Raw genomic sequence first — 25,093 nt, 5'->3', positions numbered from 1 at the left:
TGAGCTTTTAGGCTATTCAAAAAACTTGTGAAATGATTTTTCTATGGCTTCTTTTAAAAGGGCATTACTGTGATGAGTAGTTTCTTCGATTTGCTCTTCATCAGAATCGGTTTCCACATAAGATTTTGGAAATATTCTAGACAATATCCTTCCAGATTACTTAATAATTTCGTTTTTTTTTTTTTTTTTTTTTAGCTAAAGAAGGTACAGTAGATTTCTTTAGCTTAAAAACCGGTTATAACCACGTGCAGTGCTGATAAGGACCACGTGTTTCTGAGATTCCTTCCCCTTTATTTTTCTTCCTTCTAGGTTTTTCTTTTCTTTCTCCTGATTAGGAGGGACCTTTAGCTGCCCTCGAAATCGATTGAGTGTTTCAATATACTTATGCTAAATACAAGGTTGTTTTTACGATTTTGATTACAGTAGATTTCTTCGCAGAACTAAAGCATTTTGTCGATTTTGCAAATACAGCCGAAGAATTGCAAATTTCTTGAATTTGTTCTTCTAAAAGTATATAATAATTTCAGACTTACTTCAGTGTGTAAATTTTTTAGTTCATTTAATAGAAATTCAAATATATCTTCACTTGTTAGTAAATTGGTCTCTCATCGCCCTAAGCCTTCAGCTACTGGACGAATCGGTCTCCAGACTTTATGAAGTTTTAAAGGTTTAGGACATTGAGCTTCATTTCACATATAAGCAGATCCAATATCATTCATTGCTAAACCAACACATTCTTTTAATGCCAGAAATCTTCCAATCTTGTCATCCATACTATCCCGTTTTTGTTTTGCAGTCAAGAAATAAATTTAATTCCTATCTTTTTAATATATGGTGTTTCTTACTAGAGATTTCAAAATTAATTTTTATGTAATAATGTCAAAAATAAAACCGCTTTTCTTAATAAAAAAATGACAAATTTACAAGCATCCCAAGGAATTTGTAATACAAGCATCCCAAGGAATTCACTTTACTTTATAAATTTACTTTACAAGCATCTCAAGGAATTCACTTTACTTTATAAATTTACTTTACAAGCAACCGAAAGAGGAAAATGACAAATGTGACAAATTTACTTTAAAAACCGGGTTTGAAAACCCGTCATAACCTATTAGAAATAGTTAAAATCAAAACTCAAAATAATTGCTTGATAATTATTTATTGACTTTCTCGGGAAAAAATTGATTATTCTGCAGGTTCCTTCCGTTATATCTTTTTCAACGTGCTCTGGACAGCTGCGCATTTCACATCATTCGCATAACTCGGCGACGTGCGTCTACCCCGAAAATTTGCATCATTTTCTGGGCACTCCTCCTTTGTGTTGCATTTTCTATGTCCGGTAGTGTACTGAAAAATCGTTTCTTCGAAGCTTTCCCTAAGCAATGCTTGTGATTACGAAGGAGAGAGGAGATTAGGGGTTCTCAAGATTTTTTGCCCCATGCACCCCTTTCATCACTGCTAGACTTGATCCCCCCTCCTTTCCAAAACTTAAAAAATAGGTATACATTTGTTTAGATTAAGATAAATTTTTAACACGTTTCGTCAATTAAATGACAGAAGTATTGGAAAAGTTAATAAAAACCATAACCTGAAACAAAGTTGTTTTTTTTAAATATATTCATAACCGAAAACTAAATAATAAATAGCTACATAAAAGATTGATCGCAACCCCCCCCCTGAAACTGTCACATTTCCGCTGGTTTACTTGTTGTCTGAAATTAAATCACCAACATTTAAACTCCCAGAACTCACAAAAATAATGCAATAACTCACCACCTTCATTTGTAGAGACATTAGGTTCTTTTATATGTAGGAGATGTGGAAAACGAGCACTGCCATCGCTGGGACTCGGACCTCTCGAATGCGTGCCGAGTGTGCTGACCATTACACCACGAAGGCAAGCTAAGAAGGTGGGAGAAATACCTTATATACTCCCCGTTTTAAAGGGCTACTTGGGATTAGGGGAATTATTCTCCAAATCCTGGACATGAAAAATTATCATCCACTACCTATTTTAGTTCGGGCGCCACTGTAAAGAAATGAGGGTTTTTTAAGAACCATATGTAAAAAATGCGTAATACACTCACCGGGAGTCTAACTCGGAGCTCTGGAATACGCGCCGAGTGTGCTGACTATTACATCACGATGGCATGCTAAGAATTCGGGAGAAATACATTTATCATTTGAAATGAGCAGGCAATGGATTCTCGCTGAAAGATCTGATCAGAGAATTTCTAGAAAGTTTAAACAGCTCTCTTTTGTAGCTATGGGTGTCTTAGAATCAAAAGAGAATTAATATAATTTTACCTTTATAAGTAAATATTGCAGCAAGCCATATTCCCTCTCTCAGAATCATGCACATGGAGTGTCCTGTCGATAGGAATGACAAACCAGCTTCGTATTTTCAAATAATAGGAAATTATTCCCCCATCGTATTCGAAAACATACTAATTTAATGAAAGTAAATAATTCCTAAACAATTTCCAAGAAATAAAATGCATTTAAGAATTGTAAAAACGATAAAAGAGCATTTTCCTCGGGAAAAAAGGAAAAATTAATCATGACTGGTAAATATCGGGGGGGGGGTGAAAAAATTCCCACGAACAACAGAATTTCACCATTCCTCATACATAGTCACGCGCCATAAGTATGCAGTTCTGTATCAATTTCCAGGGAGAATGGCACGGAGGTGGTTCGGACGTCTCCAAGTCCTCTTCCCCAGCCACTAAACTCTTAAGAACATTTTCATCTCAGCCTATCTTTTGAATATCTTTTTGCCACACAGGCCCTATAAGGTTACAAACATCCAAAGAAGCTCTAGTTGAAATTATTCAGCCAATCTGCTGGCCTTGGTCTAATCAATGAGAAAAAACAGTTTCTGGCTGATTTCTCTACTTACTAAACTAAATCACTGCAATTAAATTGCTATCGATATCAAAAAAGGATATTCTGAGAATTTACAACTGATTAAAGAGAAATCGTAAGAAATCATTAAATATCGTACTTGAGGAAATTCCTTGTATTTTCTATTTAAAGATAAAAAATTTAAATTCCAGTTAAAAAGAGATATTAATTTTTTATTTTTACAAAAATACTGTTATGATTTCGAACATAACACTGTATTGAGAAAAGTGCAAATTTTTCCCTGAAAAGTTTTGCGTAGAGGGCCAATCTCTCTTCAACGAGCCCTGTTGTGAAGTTTCATACATTCTGATTCTCTACATACTACTTTCATGAAGCTGGCTTATTACGAACAAAGTATTATAACAAATCAACTGAACTGTAGCAAATCCTTTAAATTATAGAATAAGAAATTGACCTTCTTTTAGTGGTGCTGCCACCTAGGGAGCAAAATTTGAAACATTTAAAAAATAGCTGGAATAATAGCTTCAATAGATGGAATTCAAACGAATAGGATGCTAAAATTTTAATAATCAGTTCCTTAAAAAAATATTGATTAATGATAATTTTGTGCTGCTCTTGCGAATTCTTATAAAGCCCACTTATCTTAACTAAAATGTCATTTCTTAACTAAAATTTCATTTGAATGTCATTTCATGGCACGAAAAATCCATTTTACAATCCGTTTAGGAACAGAGTCCTTTATTTTGTCCGTACGTACAGACATAGCGCAAAACAATAGTCAAAAGGGATTCGGGACGGTTAAAATGGGTATTGCCGTTGAAATCTGATAACATGTTTTTTTTTTTTTTTTTTAGCAATTACAACACTTTCCAGTAAATAAGAAAATGTATGTTAATTATTAGAATTTGATGTTTCTTCCTTGCTGTATTAACTATTTGTCGCCCTAGTCAATATAATGGTTAATAATGCTGTCTTCCTTCTTGCGGGCCTTAAATATGGTAGTTAAAGGATATGAATAAATAATGGACGCTCAGATTCTGTGCCGCTGATGCTATTTATTGAAACTGGCACTAAACTAATTATGCTGCTAATGCAGTGAGATGATACGTATAACACCACTGGTGAAGTGTTGGAGTCCTGCATTAATAATTTAATCATTTTAACTTAATATGCATAACCAGTGCCTAATTTAGGAAAGGACACATGGGGTATCGCATCGGGCTTCCAATTTGAGGAAGGCCTAAAAATTGTACTTTAATTGCTAATATTCGAATTTGACGTATTTTTAGTATCCTTTTTTAACATATAATTGAAATACTGTATAAAATTTTAAAATATGGTATATAAAATATGTCAAATTATGTATATATTTCTTCAAGCGATTATAAAATTAGAAGAAATATTTTCACAATTCTTAAGCCTCTTTTTTTTAATTTTATTTTCCAAAATGTTAAGCAGATAGCGACTTAGATCAGCGGTTCTCAACCTTTTGACTAACGCGTACCATGTAAACAAACACTGAAAAACTTTAGGACCAACATTACATTTTACAATGATTATTTTCCAATTTCTCAATAAAAATATTAAAATATTTTGCCACTTGCATAACCTATTGGCTATGTGCACACATAAAAAATATTAGACTTAAAATTGGTTACCATTTTAATTATCAAATTTTAAATTATAATACTTTAATTCTAAAACTGAGTGTGAAATTTGGGCCTGTTTAAGAGAGAACAATTTCTTTGTGGCTGGTCTTATTTAACTTAATTTTAACCGTACATTGGGATCCACTTTTAAAATTTTTCTGTATTTATTTTTCAAATATAACATGGAAAAAATACTAGTTTACACAAATAGGTTGTTCAAAAAAAGAAATAAAAATGTAATAGCTTTATCTTAATGGTCAATATGTCTTTAAATTCTTTTTTTCGGTTCAGCCAAATTTGTGTGATTTTTGAAATCTTCAATTAGAGTTTGACGACAGGCAATTTCTATGAATTGTTCTTTTTCTTCACGAGATTTTTTTAATTTAATAATTAAAAATACTTTGTTTCTTTGCGTACCACCTCTTTTTCTTTTGCATACCATCAGTTGTACGCATACCACCGGCTGAGAATCGCTGGCTTAGATGCTGGGCGTTTTACTCTTAACCTAACTTCCTAGAAAATGTACGAATTTGGCTTATAACACAAAATAAATTAAAACAAGACGTACCAAAAATTAGAACTTTTTGTTTCATTCCCAAAATAACTTCAGATAAAGAATATTGAAGTGTTTTGTTATTTAGTGAAATGCTTCACGTAATTTTTATTAGTAAATCGGATACGCTGCGAAACATGCTAGAAGAGGAGGCCTTCATAAGAGTAAATCGATCCCTTTATATAGCTACTACTAATTATTCAAATCTATGCATATACCCTTACAGTTAAAGGGGGAAAGTTTACTGAATCAAAATAGTGGAAATGGCGAGCAATACAAGCATTCACAAACCAACACAGCAAAGATATTTTACCCTGAACCTACGCCTACACTCTGGTATGGATGAGTCGTTCCACGTGGGTGCATGGCAGACTATGTTACTTCTTGGCAGCTGGGACGTGGGTATAACGTAGCCGATATCGCAGCGAGTCGAACAAGTTGTGCCGTTCCTGTACTTCGACTTGAAAGCAACATTTTTGGTCTCTTGTTCGTCCGGGTGGCTACAACGCATCGATCCATCTTTGGGAGCTTTGGGCTCGGGGCAATAGGCAGCTGTTAAAAATAAAATACATTCGTTATAACTGATTAAAAATTAATGTGCAATTTCAATAACTAAATTTATTTAGTAATTTAAAGTTTCAAAATTAAAAATTAATGTAAAATTTCAATAAAACAATTAAAATAATAAACTAATTATTGACTATCAAAACTGTAGTCCTTCCATTACAACTGATTAAAAATTTATGTAAAATTTCAATAATTTATTCAGAAAGGTAAAGTTTCAAAATTAAAAATTAATGTAAAGTTTCAATAAATTAATTATTGACGATCAAAAGTGTAGTTCATTCATTACAACTGATTAAAAATTAATGTACAATTTCAATAATTAAATTTATTCAGAAAGGTAAAGTTTCAAAATTAAAAAATTAATGTAAAATGTCAATAAATTAATTATTGACGATCAAAACTGTAGTACATCCATTACAACTGATTAAAAATTAACGTACAATTATGTTTAAAAATATATAACATTCCAATGAAAATTTCATTTGAAATATAATGTTGTAATACTATAGTAATATTTTAACTAACTCATGGTCTTATGATTTGAGATAACACCGTTGTGATACTTCCTCGCACAGTTCTCAGATATATGCTATCGGGTGTTAGCCTTTTTACTAGCCGAATACTTGCGCATTTTAGTCAGAATTAAGCCAGTGCTTATTAGGCTGTGTTATGTCCTTGAAATTTTAAATATCCATTTTTTATTACTTTGAAATCCCACAAGCAGCGGAGTGTTACTTGCAAACACTGAATGATTAAATATTTTGTGATATTGCTGCTGAATTGAATTTTATGGTTTGAGTGCCCTGACGAAGACTACGATATGTAATAAGTACAGGTAACACACAAAATGTTAAAAACACCCCTTTAGTCGCAATATAAAATCTGAAAATTTCAGGGCTTTTTTTTTTTCCCCTTGTTCTGTTTGCGATTCCATTAAATATAATTATTGAAACTTGGTCAGTGTTACTGATGTAAAGCAATCATTATCAAACTTCAACATGAATACGTTTTCCTCATGTTTTTCTCACCCTAAACACTAGGTGATAGACAAGTGACATTTTATGCTCGCTATAGAAAGTTTTTCTAAATTTTGTAGGTAAATTTTATAGTTACATAAAAGAATTAAATCTTCATTAATTCATAAACACAACTCCAGTAACGGGGGAAGTATCGCTTTCTGGAGCAAAAATTGCATTACTACGAGTAGCTAAGATCTCATTAACTTTTCATAACCCATTAAAAGATGAAGCTTTTTAAACCTCCGTTCCGGGAATGCAGATATTCTTTAATTTTACTATGTGATTGCTTTGGTTCTATGGCACTGCGCTTGCCGCATTGGACAGATATCGCTTAAATTTCTCGCGTCAGGGACCGCTGTTTCTGACTTGATCGGTTCAGCGATCAACCCATGGTACGATGTTCCGATTTCTGTATTCAACAGTGCAGCATGAGTCAGGAAGAACAGAGAGCTTCACGGATGCCCTCTACTGGAAAATACAGCCATTTATTTATCTAGCTGCGTAGATCAAGAAGAAGCTGATTCGCAACATCAATTATAAATGACGCCACGAGTTCGGCAAATTCTAAAAACATCTTACAGCGACAGCACCAGCCATCGTTGACAGTTCTACCATATTTTGGGTCTATTTATTTTCTTCCATCATTTATTTTTTAAAAACTGTGAAACCCCACCAACGCCAGAATGAATTAAGATCACTGAAAGCCGTTATTTCAGATCAAGTTCTAATCTTGACCAGTTTCCATTGGAAAGTTTTCCATGTCACCATCCCTTCTTTAGGTAGCTCTCACGTTCTTTAACCAACCAATTGAAACCTATGATGAATTATATAATTTTACATCTAATCCACAAACGACTGCAAAAATGCTGCTTATTCTTTCTGCCTTTCTAGTAGGATCACATCAGCATGATGGGGAGGCGAATATCTCTTGTATGAAGACTGCCAACGAGCCCACACTTAGCGTAATGTTCAGGCTTTGCAACAGATTCCTCAGTGAGTTATTAAAGACCACATTTCGGGTTTCAGCACAAACCTAATTTCATAGAGTACAAAATGCTGTCCATAGCTCAAAACGTACAACGTATCAGCGAGTGATCAGAATACTATACAATGTATCAGAATATATGAGTTGTTCAATTCTCTTCATGTTTTGATTTCTGCGAGTCATTAAGCTCTTTTTTGGCTTCCTCCAGTGAGGGTAAGGCACTACTTCTCACTGCCTAAACCGTTGTACTTTAAAGCATTGAGAAGTAATTTGAGGATTACTTGATCCCTGCAATGCTTTTGACAGCGAATGGGAAAAATATAAATGAGATTAAGCACACTATAATTTTTCCATCAGTTGGTGAACGAATTCCACCACTTTGTTAATTTTCAGATTCTTGCAAATGTTTTTGATGTTCACGGCTTGTTCATGAAAATGTTTTTCCCTCTTGCAAGAACAAACTCCATCCAGAGCTAAATTTAAAATTGAACTAACAAACAGTTAACTCTCAGTGAACTTCAAACCCCTAGAATTCACGGCTACAACAATAAACTGGAACATAGACTCTCATACTGCGTTCTGAGGTGAATTACCCTGTGGTACGCGACTGCATTATCGTTTTGGTATCGAGATGAATTTATTATGTCTACGCATTGCAGATCTGGTTGGTTAAGAAAGAAAAATCTTCTTGCAGTGCTTCATAAAGAAAACTACGTCATGGCCACATTATGGATCGATACATCCATAAAACATTGAAATAGTTTAATTGGTTTAGCCATCTGTAATTTTTTTCCAATGGCAGATTGTGAACAATTACAAATGGAATCCAGTCCATTAATCTATACAAGGCCGTATTATGGAGGTGGGCCACCATCGCCTTTCCCATGAAGGGACGGACACTTACAAACATGACTTGTCTGGGATCTTCGAATTCAGACATCACAGTCAGCTTCCCTGACCACTATACCGACGCCATCTGTAATTTAAACTCGGAATAAACTATTATTGCTCAACTACGATTTAACTTCGGCGCTAGAGAAGGATTTAGTACACAATGGTAATTAATATATAATTATATCTTTGTAACCGGTTAAACATAACACGTTATTAAACTTTTCAACTTACCAACACACTGAACACTTGCACTGGGTGTCCATCGACTATTCTTGCACACTATAAGAACATTAGTAGTGGATAGTTGATCTATAAGGAAGCCAGGGTAACAGAAAAATTGACAGACACTACCATCGGGATAGATTTCTTTGCCATTAGCATTGCATACCACCGTTCCATGCTCTGGCAAAGGTGGTTTCATGCAAGGCAGTTTCCTCACGTTGAACACATCCTTTGCTAGATGTTCTGTAAAGTGAAGGTCTATGATCACACTATTAAAATTAGGTAGATTATTATGCAATTTTTTACTCACAAGAAACATAATAGTAATTATTCACAAACATTTTAACGAAAGCTGATAAAAACTGAGAATAATTACTCGCCATTTTTCTGTTACAATCTATTTGTCTTAACAGCTATATTTATATAAGGTCCATTTTCAAATTTTGCTCACATAAGCAGTGCCAGAAGAAAAGAAAGGAAATTCAAGATAAATTAATATTTAAAGTTTAATTTGAGCAACGCCTTGCATAAATATGACTATAAATATATTTCTAGAATTTAAAATATAAAAAAAAATAAAATGAAAATTTTTAGGTATAAATTTAGCAAATCAATAAAAATAATTTGTCTTCCACTCCTGTCAAGTCCGTTACCTTGAAATTAATAGGGAGACCGGAAAGTAATGTCGCTTTCTTGCATTAAATTCAAACGAATCAGTTTGTAACAAATTTTTATTTTTACTCAATAATATAATCACCCTCGCTATCAGCAACCTTTTGCCATCTAGTATGACGATTTCAATCCCAGACCGATAAAAATCAATTGGTTTTTGAGTAAAACATCTCGAGATGGCATTTTGGACATCAGCCAAATTTTCAAGTTTTTTGTCACTAAGAAAATATTGTAGGGATCGGAATAAATGTAAATCCGAGGGTGCGATATCGGGCGAATATGGTGGGTGAGGCAGTACCTCCCACCCCAATTCATTATATTTATCCAGTGTTCATTTTGCACAGAGCGGTCTTGCATTGTCGTGCTGCAGAATGACGCTTTTTCCGTTGACAATCGCCAGTATTTTTCGATCAAAGATTAGTTCAATAAATCCAATTGTTCACAATAAAGGTCTACATTAACAGTTTTTCCAGGTTTCAGCAATTCAAAATGAACCATTCCGCGAATACTCCACCAAACACCCAGAAGCACCTTTTCAGGATGTAAACCCTTTGTAACCCCTATTAAAACTGCTTTTTGAGTTTTGGATTATCATATAGGACTTAAGTTTTTGTCTCCACTAATCAAACGATCAAAAAACGGTTCTGTAGGGTGCCGTTGAAGCAACACGTTGCATGTGATGGATAGGTTGGCTTTGTTCTTTTCGGACAGATTATTGGGGGACTCAAACACCTGCTTTGCTTATTTTTTCATTCTGCTTTAAATGTTCTTGGATGGTCGACCAAGGTTAATTAAGAGTGTTTGACATAGATTTGCTTCCACTTCTGCCCTTAGCATGTTGTTGTCGACATGCGCAGAAACGACATTTCTTTCCGGTCCCCCTATTATCCCAGTTAGTTGTAAATCTAGTTTCCCAGTTAGTTGTAAATCTGCCTAAAGAGTGCAGTACATATTCAAAGTAGTCAAACTTAGCTTGACTAGTTTATGTATGTCACTGAATATGAACTACGCCCTTTAGGCAGATTTACAAACTAATTGTGGGTAAAATAATCTCCAGGTAATGAAGTGGAAGAAAAATTATTTTTGTATCGATTTGCTAAAGAAAAAAAAACTTTTGTAATAAATTTTTATCACGAATATAACACACTGATAATTCATATTTAAAATAATTAAACTTCTTTATTTAAAAAAATAAATTAGGTTACAAAACAAAGAGATTGAATAACATGAAACTTGAAAGGGGCAGGCATTTTTGCCTACGATCAAACATTTTAAGATTGACAGCTAAAAATATCAATTTTTTTTTTATATTTTGAATTGCAGTAATATATTTACAATCATCTTTATGCAACGGATTAGTCAAATTAAACTTTAGATATAATTTATCTTAAATTTTCTTTCTTTTCTTCTGGGACAGCATATGTAAGCAAAATTTGAAAACGGGTCATAATCTTGATTTAGTGTACGAAATTTTTGGAACGTTATCCCCTAAGTTCTACGATTTTCTGTCATTATCCTTAGAGGCAATTTCTTAAAGTATCCTTAAACATTTATACTTATTCACTAATAATGACATAAGATAAAAGCATTAAATGTGGAATTGGGACTTTATTCGTTTCCAGCAAGCCAGAAACTAATCCTTTTTTAAATAATTTTAATTAAGAACTTTCTTTTCATTTCAGACGATACATTTTATCCTGAACATTGCTTTTAGAAAGATTAACCTCTCTGTTTTATTCTCAAAACAATGTTTCTCTTAAAGTTTATGATATGTAAAAACTTGGTGGCAACAAATTTAAATATTAATATATGTATTTGCTGAACTGGGAGGCAGATATAGATAACGAGCATATTTGCTTTATTAGCAAATTTTGCAATCATTATCTCGCAGTCTGTGCACATATTGTACATTGTTCTAAAGCATCTTTTAATTAAAAGAAAATATTTGGAATACTACTCACTTCTGCAAACGGGAAAGGCAGAAGACCAAGCAACTTTGTCCGAATTTCCTTCACATTCGATTGTACGTTGTCCTTGCAATACATAATCCGAAGAGCATGAGAAATGGCATTTGCTTCCCCAGATGGTGCCGTTAGAACACTCCACCGACCCTCCTTCCAGAGCAGGAACATTACTGCATTTTTTAACTGAAAAAAAAATACAGGAACTTTGAGCAGAATCCATCTTATAGCATTTATTAAGCTTTAAACACAGGAAAAAATGAGTAAGATAAAGTATGGTGATTTTTATTAAACTAAACTACCACGGCTGATGTTAAGCCTCTTACAAATGAATGCATTTTTCTGAAACTGAATGCCAAGCTGAGGAACTCGTCTGTCTTTTACGCTTCATGTCTCTTCTGGTAAAGGAAAACAAAGAGGATAATAAAGATGATTTTGGAATAAATCTATAATAAAGAAAAATATCTGTTTGTGTGTTTGTTCTCGATTAATTCAGTCACTACTATATCTATCGTCACCAAACTTTCTATCATTTTTTCTGGGTCATGGGAAAGATCAACTTCCAATTTTTTTCCAATAAAAATAGCTAAAATCAGAGATATTAATTAAAAACTCTGAAAACTCTAAGTTTTCCATTGAAATAAAAAAAACATTGCCAAACATTAAAACACATTATTTCCGATTCCGAAACTTCGTGGGAAGGCATTTAGACTTTTCCCATCTTCGTACCAGCGGCCGAGCGGTAAAGTCGCTGAACACTGGTAGTTCGGTCCGAGGTTCGAATCTTGCGAACAGGATGGCTGCATGGGCGCTTTCGTTGTTTTCCCCATGTGTAACGTGTATACGAGCCAGTTTCCCTTAGAAAGTTCTCCACAAAGACATCGATCCCCTTAGGCAGATAGCCCTAGTGTGCTTTGCCATAATTAAATACACCACCCATCTTCGTATGACTTTAATCAGCCAATATATTAATCTCAACCCTTTTTTTCACAGCACGAACGCACGTAACAACGCCATATAGTAGCTTTGCTTGAGTCAAAAGTTAACTTCATCGGATGATTTTGAGAGCAAAGTCAATTGCTATGAAATATTCCTTTGTCCTGAAGGAATCTTTACGGTAGACTCTACATCATTAGGCAATTTTCAAATTGTGTAGCCCATCGTACTAAAACAAATGGGAAAATCCGGCCCAAGAAAATAACATGTGATGATATTTCAAAGGAAAACTGGAAATATCGAGCCACGATATTTGAAAATGTCAAATTAAAAAAAAAAAAAAAAAAAAAAAAAAAAAAAAAAAAAAAGAGAGAAAGAAATAATTTTGGATAAATAAAGAAATATAACCTTTATGCAGTCTCCCGGTTCCTATACTTATATATGAGAAAGTTTCACACTGTTAATGAAAAAAAAACAAAATTATAAGAAGTTTGACTTCCATCCGACAAAAATGAATCGGATATTTAATTTAAAAATTTGCATTTTTATGTCATTTTCAACTTTCAAAAATACGTAATATTTAATAGGCCGTACAAGGAAGTCATGAAGAGTCTGCATCAGATTATTTTTTAAATACGAGGGCATTTCGAAAAGTAAAGATTCAACGGCTCGCATTCCTTAAAAAAAGATTTATTTAGAAAACGTCAGTTACATCTTATTAACTGGATTATTTATTATTTTACGACATAATCACTCCCGTTATCCAAACATTTGTTAAGTCGGTGCACAAGCTTTTGTATCCCACAGTCATAGAAGGTTGTCGCCTGTTGGAACCCAGCGCGCACACAATTTTCTGTACCCTAACTTGACAGTCACAACTTCATAAAGAGTTGTCATTGATACTTTCGGTATGATCTGATGCAATTCTTTCAACTTGAGACGTCTATTCGCACGAATTGCTTCCTCTGTTCTCTGAAGAAGGGCATCAGAGATCACAGATGGCCGACCTGTTCTTTGTTCGTCACGAACATCGGTCCTACCTTCAGAGAAATGACGACATCATTTCGTTACATTTTGTCTATTTATAATGTTCCCATAAACAGAAACAATTTCTTTGTGAATATCCGCTGGTCGCTGACCTTTTGCATGAAGAAAACGTATGACGGAGCGCACTTCGCATTTGGCGGGATTCTGAATCGGCGCAGCCATTTTAAACACGACCTACTCCAACCAGAATCAACGCTGAAATGCCGAACGACGGCGAGGAGAAAGCTAACGGTTCAAGGTTAACACCTGTGCTGCCAACTTGCTCACCAAAACTTTTCTTTTCCTCTGGAGTACGGTGTACCTTTACTTTTCGAAATGCCCTCGTATAGGAGAGAAACTGTCGCTTTGGTAACAGACACAATTTAGATTAATATTTTCGACTTTTTTAAATTTTAGATACCATAACAATTGATCGATCCACTCCGGAACTAATTCAAAGGACCAGTTCCGGGGTCGTTTCAATGAGCGAACGGTTCTGATCCGATTCCATAAAAGAGCGGTTTCGAATGTCTCTAGTTACCATTACATAGAAAATCAATTATGACCGTAAACTTTCAACAAAACTATCGTTAGACGCTTGAATTCACACGCCATTCACCTTCTTCTCCACCGAGAGCGATAATCTTATATTCACCAGGATAATTCTATTGCTTGAAAGTCGTTTCAAGCATTTTAGATTGTCAGACTGTATTGTATCAGAGATAGATCGTGATGACGGAAAACATTTCGGTGATGCAACATAACGGATTTGCGTCACAAAATACATTTTCAAGACGAAAGATCAAAATTTTTAAACTTTAATATGCTGAACAATGATTGCTCACCTGTTACGCTCAGCGTGTACTTGCAAGAATACACGTTTCCGCCTTTCTTCCAGGCTATGACCTGCACCGGATACTCTCCTTCTAACACTCGCACACCTGGACGAGGTCCTGACGATACAGCAATATTCATTCTTCCTCGTCGGCGCGCTAATCTTTCGTAAATAAAGAATTCAATAATTGTTAGTAAAACAATAAAATTGAAATCCTAAAAGTAATAACGTAACAGAACTATTTGGATGTAACCAGAGCTTAAACTGCGCCGGTACTTTTCAGTTTTCGAGATAAATTATAATTTCAGCCACAGCGCACCTGAGCCCCAACTAAAAGACTCCTTTTACGTAAGTGAGCCACAATTTTAGCAGAAAAATTTTGCTTTAAACTTTTGAAGACGGGATGGCCATTGTAGTGGCCATTCAAAAGACGGGGTTGTCCACTTTAGTGGCCATGTCTTTTTCCCCATTTTCCAGGCTGAAACGTGGAGTGAAATGTCAAATTTGACGTCCCTAGGGTTTTAACCACTTCTCTCTTTCAAAGGTATTCCCTTTGCGACATAGATGCACCCCTCTGAGAATCCATTAAATTACACACAAGAATCTTTGTTGCAAATAGGAGGTGATTTCTTAAAGGGGGAAAGCATTCGGTTCAAGATTCCCCGTCCTTTGGTAACTTTTCTGATACCAAAGCCCCGGCCTCAAAAGGTTAATAGTAAACATGCCTTAAAAATCAATTCTAACTTCTGAATGTAAGCCTGCCTTACCCTCGCACTCAAGCCTTGCACAGAGGTTGAGACTTTTAAGGAAAGAAAAGCCCCCCAATCATATGTCAAAGGCTCATCCTACAGGATGTGCAATGAATTTATGACAGCGGGTACATTTTGTATTCCTCAAAGAACTAAAAGTGATACCCTGGTCGTGCACGTTTCTACGGTAGTGACTTCCTGCTGCAGACTTATGGAAAAACAATAATATGGAAAAACAGAAATATGAGAACACAGATATGGAAAAACATTGACATGCCATTTCAGAAAAAGTCCGATTTTGTACAAAATACATATATTAGAACAATGCAATATATAAATGTAATACATATCCTAAGTCACACTTTCGAGGCATGAGAAACACAAGTTGAATTTCGTCAATCGGCCCAGTAGAACGGAAGATATAGAACTGTTCATCCCCCCCCTCCGCAGTGTACGTTCCAAGAAATGTATAAACTAACAAAGACTACCCTTCTGTAATGGCTTCACGGATAAATAAGGCACCATTAAAAAACAACGAAACAAACATTTATTAAAAATTAACGTTCAAAGAATAATAGTATACTCGGAGCAGTATCTCGCTCCTACAACATAACGAAATCTGCCTCTTTCCTCCTCTGAGGCTAACATGCAACTGTTGTCTCTCTCACTTGCTGGGCTCTGGCAGGCAGCTGATTGGCTTACCGCATCGATACATGACACCTTCGAAGGCTTAAAAAGAAGAATGTTGCATTCAGTAACTAATCAGTTTTGCAGATACGTAGTTTTGAAACTTAAAGACGCATTGTGTACATTTCAAAAGCAATTTATAACACCGATGCAGCTTACATATAATTCATTTGAAGGTCAGAAAAAAGTTAACCGAAGAAAAGACATCGTAAAAAACTCGTAGAATTCTGACGTACCTTTTTCTACTTTTGAAAAGTAAAAAAAGGCACGTCAGAATTTTCGCCAGTACAGTGGAACCTCGAGATACGAGCACCTCTATATACGAGAAATTCGAGATACGAGGAAAGTATGAGAGAAAAATGTCTCTAAACACGAGCATTGACTCGAGTAACGAGCAATTAGCCAGGATGCTGTTGGTATGCGTGGCGCCACTTCCCGATCCGGCTCGACTCGGTGAATCCCCTCTTCAGATCACTCTGTTCATTGATCTACGTGTTTGTTGGCTTGTGAGTGAATTGTTTATTACATTTCCCAAGAAGATTGTTGCCTCAGATAGTGCTGCAAAGAAAAATGAGGAAGCCATGATCGTTAAGATTAAGAAAGAAATCTTAGATAAACATAAGCGTGATGTAAGAATGACAGAATTGGCGAAGACTTCGACGATTCGCACTATTCTGAAGAAGCAGGAAGAAATTAAGAAACTTTGATGTGGCCAAAGGTGTTACTGTTACCTCCAAGCAATGGCCCAAACTCCTAGAAGATGTTGAGAAGCTGTTGTTACTGTGGATTAACGATAAATAACAATTAATAAAGGTCGGTGTCGGAAGCTATCATAAAGGTAAACTACGGTTATATTATTTACTGGTATTATTTATTAGAAAAATATTTTTATGTTGATATTTTTGGGGTGCGGAACGGATTAACTGGATTTCCATTATTTTCAATGGGGAAGATTTTTCTAAACACGAGAAATTTGCTAAACGAGCTCAATGCTGGAACGAATTAAATTCGTATCTCGAGGTTCCACTGTATTAATCTGTCATATAAAGTAAACTATCAATGAACATACTCGAGAGCCCTGTTACGAAAAACCTCGACAAAATCTCAGATTATGATTTTCGAGAAATTCGTACATTATATTTTGAAATTCTCCATAAAATTAAATGGTAATTAAAATGTTGAACAGAATTTCCATTTCCATTTCAAACTGTCACAAATTTTGTACAAGTAGAACTATAAATTCGATATACTGGATGTTTGAGCATTGAGGGGAGTAATAAATGCCACCCCCACTGACCAAAATCCAGATATCAGTCGTCAAAACTTTATTATCAGCAGCATACGTTTTACCAGAAAACTTTACATAGATCATAATTTGTTGATTAACATTTGTTTTCATCATATCATGCATAGAAGGTAAAGTAAAATGCTATAGGGAAACACTATATACAAGGTACAATGAAAATGCTACCGGAGGGGGGGAATATTGTAAATGTATTTTTAAATATTTACAAACACAAAGGGTGTCCTAGAAAAAGTGAAAAAACATTACCCAGAATATTCTAAAGATTAGACGAAATAAATTTAATATTCGAGATAAACCTCATTTTTTTCTTTCATTTTTACAATATTTTATGAGCTATGAGGTTTATCAGTATGCTAACAGCTTCTTACGCATTATATAATGTGTTTGTCAGAAGAAATATATCACCTTAATTTCAGATGAATATATCACCTTAATTTCAGATGAATATATCACCTTAATTTGAATCAGTAGGTTGTTTTGATGTTAGAAAGCTAAAGAAATGTGCAATGCCCTCTTCGGGACTCGAACCTGGGCCTCTCGAATACGCGCCGAGTGTGCTAACTTTACATGACGAAGGTATGCAGAAAACAGGGAGAAAATACCTTATATACTTCCCCTTTTAAAGGATAACTGCCGAATTGGGGACCCAATGGTAAACTCTTGGTGGTGAATAATCATCAACCACCATCTTTTAGTTTGAGCGCCACTGTTCAGACATTAGGTGTTTTTGAAGCAGGAGAAGTGCAGTGCCTTCGCAGGGACTCGAACCTGAACCTCTCGAATACGCGTCGAGTGTGCTAACCGTTACATTACGAAGGCACGCACAAGGATGGCAAAAAATTCAAACACATGAATTGTATTTTAAGAAGCCATTTAAGAATTAAATTAAAAAAATAATTATTTTTAATTTATGAAAAGCATTCCTGTAAAGTTCTTAAAAAGCATATAAGTGCAAATTGTCTTCTGTCCTCTTTGCACTACCATTAAATGCAAGTAGAAACGAGGATGAATATATTCAATATATTGGCTCAAAACCTATTTCGAGCATCATTAAAGCAATTTAAATCATCTAAAAGCACTTACTTATTACTTAAAGAAGATGGTTTAAAAAAAACTAAGTAGTTTCGCTTCTTGAACACTTAAATTAGCATTTTATATATAATAAGAGCTTTTTCGTAAAGAGTGGTTTTCCTTTAATGGTAAAGAATAGAAATTAGTTCTTTAAGTAACAATATCGCCGCTTTCATCTTCGTCAAACTGACACTAAAGCGCGTGATTACAGTGTTTGTATTTCATTTTTATTTCCCTCATTATAGTTGTGAGAAAAGTTCGAAACTTCGAAAGGATTTATTTGTAGCAATTAAAACAGATCTGCAGAAGTATCTTACGAAAGCGTCTGAAAATCATGACATCTTTGCCAAGTTTAAAAAGATATACAGGATAAATGAAATAAAAGGCTAGTTTACAGAGCAAATATTCAGCTGTAAAAACAAGATTTCTAAACCAAGAAAAGAGAGAAGAATATTTTGTTTTAAGAATCATAGTTATTTACATTAAAACAATCCAACGTGAGTTTTACTTGAAATTGCAGACAATGAATTTACTACTGTCCTAATGATGTAGGCACCCAATTTGCCAACTTAAAAGTCCCCATTTATAATACTAAAAAAAAAAAATTGTTTCTAAACTGAATTAAGAATTGATTTATAAACTGAGACATTGCATTCGAAAACGGAAAATAAATTCATAAAAAACCAGCAAAAAGTTTCTAAGCGTTTAAACCGAAATTCGTGTTTTACCATATGAAAGACAGAATGCCGAATACTTAAATATACTTAAATATAAATAAATGTATATACACTGCGATAACAAAAGGGGGATAGTTCTATATATCCCATTTTACTGGACCGCTTCAGGAAATTCAAATTGCGTTTTTCATATCTCGAAACGCGACTTAGGATCTGTATTAGATTTAAATATAACAGTGTTTTAATACGGGTATTTTGGCACAAAATCGGACTTTTTCTGAAAGGACATGACAATTGTTTTGTATATTTCAATTCTACGACTCAAAATATGCCTAAATATTAAACTTTGCAAAATTTGGTGCAGAAATTCAAAAATTTATCTTGGTCCATTTTTTTCAGTTTGTGCCAAGAATAATTAACTAAGCGAACTGTTTAATATATGGCAGCCTATTTTCCTTTCCCTTTTATACAGTGTGCATAAGCGAAAAAAAAAAAAAAAAAAAAAACAGCTGCATCATTCCTACTTTCAAATAATTTTTAAAAAGTGCCTAAATCATATTTGATGTTATTATCACTTTCAACAAATATACCAAATTTCAAAACGCGCCAATATATAAATTTACGTATATGTTCGCAATTTTGAATAAAAAAATATAATTATTGCAGGTATGCTTAGAAATACGTCTATGTACAGACGATGGTAAAAATTTTATAGATTTTAAATAAAAAAAATTTCGAAAAATTTATAAAATTATTTAAAAGTACAAATTTAAAAAATAAATCATAAAAATGGGCGAATTTTACTTGGAATGAAACTAAATTTCGAAATGTGAAAGGAAAACTCAAATAAATTTAATAAAAAAAAGAGAGATTAATAAATATATACCAAATTCAATTAACACTGAAAAGCTAAAATTTTGAAAGCTAATTTTTTAAAAACTACCCACGTGATTTTTGCAAAACTTGGCAGTGTGGCATAATTTGAGTCGTAGAATTGAAATATAGAAAAAAAAAAGTGGTATGTCCTGTCAGAAAAAAGTGCGATTTTATGTCAATATACCTATAGGTGATAGGTGACGGGGGGCACGGGCACTGTCCCTTTACCATTAGGTTAATCGGTTTAGCACCGTGCCCACCCCCATCTAGAGCCATATTTATTGAATAACAAAACAACAAATACACGGCCAAACAAGGGCTGGAATGATTATATACGAGTTTACATACTGCCATGAAAGGATTACATTTTCATAAATAAACAGAAATAAACGACTGTAACAGGCATGATAAGTTGTACATAACATAAAACAGTACTACAAATAATTTAAATATTAAATAACAAAATACCTATATTATAACAATGCTGTATATAAATATAATACATATCCTAAGTCGCGATTTTAAGACATGAAAAAGAAAGTTGAATTTCGAATTTCGTCAATCGGCCCAGTAGAACGAGAGATTCAAGAAATGTCTTTTTTTTTTTTTTTCGCAGTGTACCTAGTTTGGAATTTGGAATGCTAATTTCATCGATCCATTAGTCTTCATTTCGCTTACAGCTCAAAGACAACCTTAGCTACGAATTTATAAACACAAGGGCGATAGAACAAGATAAAAATAAAAATTTTCGTAATATCGTTATGAGATGGAATGTGAAATGTAACTGTCGAAACGCAGTAATCAGTAGTTTACCCCAGACGGTAAACGAGGCCCTACGTGCGGATCAACCAGCAAAATGCAAAATACGCTAATAAATTTCAGGGATGTGAAGCAGAAAGAGGTACTAATAGATAACTAATCGTTTTTATAAATTTATAGCTCTATATACATTCATATTTCAATACTTGATTTCTGAATTAAAGCTTCTAGAAGTGACAGAACTATATTTTTCAACGGATGCATATGCTTTCTAGCATATCTAATGTTCTCAGCTGAAGTTGACCACTAGTTGTAATCATGGTTTGGTTAATTAATTACGGCAACGCACTAGGGCCTCAGTAAAGATTGCCTTAATGGAGGACTTTCTAAGGGAAACTGTCTCGCGTATATGCATTATACCTCGGAAAAACTACGAAAGCGTCCATGCATCCGGCCCGTTAGCCGGGGGGTTCGAACCCCAGAAGAACTATCAGTGTTCATCAAATTTACCTGTCGACCACTGGTCAGCCCAGTTGTAATCATGACTACATATGTGCATATACACTGTAACAAAAGATGCGCACTCATGCTGCTGATTTCGGTAGTTTGCTCAGGAATTCGGGAATGAAAGAAAGGAAAATGTCGTCGAACAATGTTTTATAACCGCTCTGGTGAAGTAATTAAGAAGGCCGCATTCGGCCCGCGGGCCGTCTTTTGCATGCCCTTGCATCACCCCGACTGCAGATCTCGTTTATAAAATGCCGCCGATTAACCCTTATCGCCAGATTTAGCGTCTCAGCTGTAGACGGACGTGACATACCGGGCAGCATATTTCGTAAGTGCACATCTGTAACGCCACCGAGGGAGTGGCTTCTAGAATGGACCAGTGAGCTTCTAGTAATATTTCTATCATTCCACATGACATTTGCCACGCTTTAAGCAAGGTAGTTGAAAGTGTTTTGCCCCGCAATTTCCTGTAGAGAATAATTAAAGCATTTCTTGTGAAAATTTTCATTGCGAAGTTAAATCAAATATAAGCATAACTATACATTAAGATACAATAACACGCCGAGCAAATATTAATTTAGAAGTCAAACAACAAAAATCAGCGTTATATTTTGAAATTTTCAAAATTTTCGAAAATGAAAATTCCAGTCCAGTCAGCATTCTAGTCCAGCGTTCCAGTTCTAGACCAGTCAGCGTTATATATTTGAAATTTTCAAACACACAGTCTGCATGAAAAAGATGATCTATAATAATAGTCAATGCACAGTTTTATTTAAAGTGAACTATAAATTTCTATTTCTATACATCTACAACCAGGGAGCATAATTTGACATTAATAACTGTTCACTCTTAAATGTATTATTGTCTGAGCAAGGAATACTCTTCAAACAGAATTAATTTATCTTATTCACAACGAATATTGTTAATTTATTGATATATGACTTTAATATCAACAATATGTATAATAAGATCATTCACGATGTATATTTTAAAACTTAAAATTTCAGAATCAAAGGAATGCAAGCATTGAGATAAGAAAATACTAGATTAATTGTAACACTTCCAGTTATTCTGAGCTCAATAAAAACTTATGCACTTGAATTCTCTTATCCACAGGTGTTGATAAAAGCATAATATTTGAAGATAGCTATAGCTTGATACACGTTCTCGATATAAAGAGCAATGACATGCGACGAAAATTAATCCGAATATCCAGTGCGTGATAGGTTTCGCGAAAGTGAAATGTTGACGATTAAGCAAACTAGCAAAATGAAAGCACTACGAGATTTTCTACTAAACTGACAACAGCATTTATTCGTCATGCTAAACAAAGGCAAAATAAAGCGTAAACATTAACTCGCGCCCATATTCACAGTTTCAGATTCAACGTCACAAACGTGGTCCATCTTTGGAACTCCTCTCTCAGTGGCGATACTGATGTGCACTTGTGAATTATGCTGCCGGGCCTCCTTTAAAATGTTTGCCAGTCACTTCCCCATCATTTTCATGCATGTGTTCCAGTTTGTAGTAATTTAGTTGAACAATTCTTATTTATAAATTTCAAACACTGTCATTTTTTTTTTTTTTTTTTTTAATATCCATGATTAAAGCGACCTTCCTTTCCATGTTTTATCTGTACTTACTGCGTTTCTTTGAAAGCATCTAGCATTCTATCACATATCGTATTACGAAATTTGCTAATTTTTCTCTTTTCTATCGCCCACTAAAGCTGCGATCATTCATTCTGTTACATCTTGTTGCATTTGACACTAATACACTCTTTAAATCTGCTATGATTTTATTTTAGCATATCGAAGAAGTCAGCGAATCAATATTCATGTCTAAAAAATCTTAACTGATGCCATACTTTATAAGGTGTTTCTCCCACCTTCTTAGCATGCCTTCGTGGTGTGGTGGTCTGCACGTTGGGCGCGTATTCCAGAGGTCCGCGGTTCGATTCCCGGCGAAGGCGTTGTTCATTTTTCAGCTCTCTTGTTTCAAAATAACCTAATAGCTCTACACTGGCGCGCGAACTAAAAAAACAAGATGGCGGAGAGCGATTCACCGCCACCAGAATTTGGCGATTGGGTCCTCTAATCCCAGTCGGTCGCCCTTTAAAAGGGAGAGTGTATAAGGTATTTTTCCCGCCTTCTTAGAAGGCCTTCGTAGTGTAGTGGTCAGCACGCGGAGCACATATTCCAGAGGTCCGCGGTTCGATTCGTGTCGAAGGCGTTGCTCATTTTTCACTACTTCCTGTTTCAAAATAAATAAATAAATAAATAAATAAATAAAAACTAATGTCTCTACAACTTTTTTTATACAATACTATCTGTATTTGGGATGCAAATTGACGAAAATATCCTAAATATACAGATAATGATGGACTAAGAGAAGTACCATTTCCAATTCAAGTCATTCGAGAAATGTATGACTAATACCACTACTTCTCCGATTCCTCAGACTAAGAGTATAAATAAAATAAATTACCGAGCGCAGATGGAAATAACCGGAACCGGAACTTCAACAGTACTTTCACTTCGAGCCGCTGTCAGAGTGAGATTAGCTGAGCACTGCACGCAGCCTCTCTTGGCGGGAGTCGCCGAGATGGACCGCTCATCTGCAAAAAAAAAAAAAAAAAAAAAGGACAGTGAGCAATCAAAAAAATATAATGCATTTTTTGCGGGAAATTGCTTTAATAATCTTTACGAAATAGAAGTACTTAAACAAACTTAAGATAAAACTATGCATATAGAGAGAGATACAACCACATTTGTATTAAGGGCATAAACAGGATTTTACCATCGGATAATGCTGTTATATTGTAAGGAAAATACAAACATTTTTTATAACTCTGTAAACCATGTTTTTAAGCATACACAAGCTCTTAATGTTGAACAGTGAATCAGTCGACAGACGTCACTGGGAAAATTTACTTGGGCACACTGGCTAATCTTCAGTTAAATGAAAAAAATTCTGAAAGCTTTCAGATTTTATATTACGCCCAAAGAGGCGTTTCTTTAACATTTTGTCTGTTACCTTTACTTAATAAATATCATGTTCTTCGCACTGAAACCATAAAATTTAATCCAATAGCAATATCGCAAAATATTAAAAAGAGTATAAGGTATTTCTTCGACTTTCCTAGCGTGCCTTCGTGGTGTAGTGGTTCTGCACGCTGGGCCGGTATTCCAGAGGTCCTTGGTTCGATTCCCGGCACAGGCAGTTGCTAATTTTTCATCTCTCCGGCTTTGTCAATTAACCTAATGTATCTACAAGAGCATATCTTTATAATTTCCGATACAATTTCTTTCTCGCGCGCAGGAGATAATATTTTTTTTTTTTTTTTTTTTTTTCCCGTATAGTATTGCCATTGCTCGCTTTGAAATCGTTGAGTTTCGTAATCAAAAACTCATAAATGCTTTACAAAATATGAAGTAGATTAAAAAAATTCCAAATTCGAGCTTCAGATGCCCATATTCGGATGGAGACGTACGTTATTCAAAATTGGATGGCTCTAGGTACCGTTGTTTCATCGGGTTCATTCGAGTGGAGATGTACGTTATTCAAAATTGGATGGCTCTAGGTACCATTGTTTCATCGGGTTCATTTCGGGTGGAGATGTTTTTGTTTTTGTTTTTGCTAGAACGCCCCAACCCGCCTGATCACAAAGTGATCTTATGGTCCAAAAAGGGGGCGTCCCATTCACACCACATTCCGAGTAACTAAAAATGCGGGTGGAGATGTACGTTATTCAAAATTGGATGGCTATAGGTACCGTTGTTTCATCGGGTTCATTCGGGTGGAGACGTACGTTATTCAAAATTGGTTGGCTCTAGGTACCGTTGTTTCATCGGGTTCATTCGGGTGGAGATGTACGTTATTCAAAATTGGATGGCTCTAGGTACCGTTGTTTCATCGCAATGCTAGAAACATACCTACATTCATGCAGATTCTTAGTTATTTAATTTCTTTAAATATTATTCGTTATTAAATATTTCGGAAAGTTTGATTCAATTCAGGCTTTTGATACATAGAAGCATATCATCTATTTGTCAGCCTCAGTAATGAAAATGCTTCAGTAATACGTAATAAATAAATCTCATGATTATGCAACAATACATCAGTTTCCAACAACTGCTTTTGCATATATAAGTTAAATTTAATCAACTCTACTCTGAATGTTGATTTTACGTAATTACTCTTTGGATTTGAGGCATCCACTCTTCTGCCTTTTTCATGGCACTAATCCCTCATTTTCTAACTGTCTAATATGTTCT

At 34.7% G+C, this 25,093-nt stretch overlaps 1 protein-coding gene across 2 annotated transcripts in view; it reads right to left on the bottom strand.

Annotated features, from left to right (window-relative positions):
- LOC118181714 (uncharacterized) overlaps nt 1–25,093 on the bottom strand; it is a 307,120-nt gene that overhangs the window by 52,648 nt on the left and 229,379 nt on the right. For both annotated transcript variants that reach the window (XM_085814145.1, XM_085814146.1), the window contains exons 5-9: nt 23,304–23,433; nt 14,195–14,346; nt 11,388–11,573; nt 8,764–8,997; nt 5,392–5,619 (exon numbers count right to left, since the gene is read on the bottom strand). In XM_085814145.1, coding sequence (XP_085670271.1) covers nt 5,392–5,619; nt 8,764–8,997; nt 11,388–11,573; nt 14,195–14,346; nt 23,304–23,433 — 930 coding nt within the window. The remainder of the gene's footprint in view (nt 1–5,391; nt 5,620–8,763; nt 8,998–11,387; nt 11,574–14,194; nt 14,347–23,303; nt 23,434–25,093) is intronic.

The sequence above is a fragment of the Stegodyphus dumicola genome, chromosome 3 (assembly GCF_044657685.1).
Source record: "Stegodyphus dumicola isolate Sdum_Otavi_A_Nest chromosome 3, ASM4465768v1".
In the NCBI taxonomy this organism is placed as follows: domain Eukaryota; kingdom Metazoa; phylum Arthropoda; class Arachnida; order Araneae; family Eresidae; genus Stegodyphus; species Stegodyphus dumicola.
This window is presented reverse-complemented; position numbering and strand designations above follow the sequence as displayed.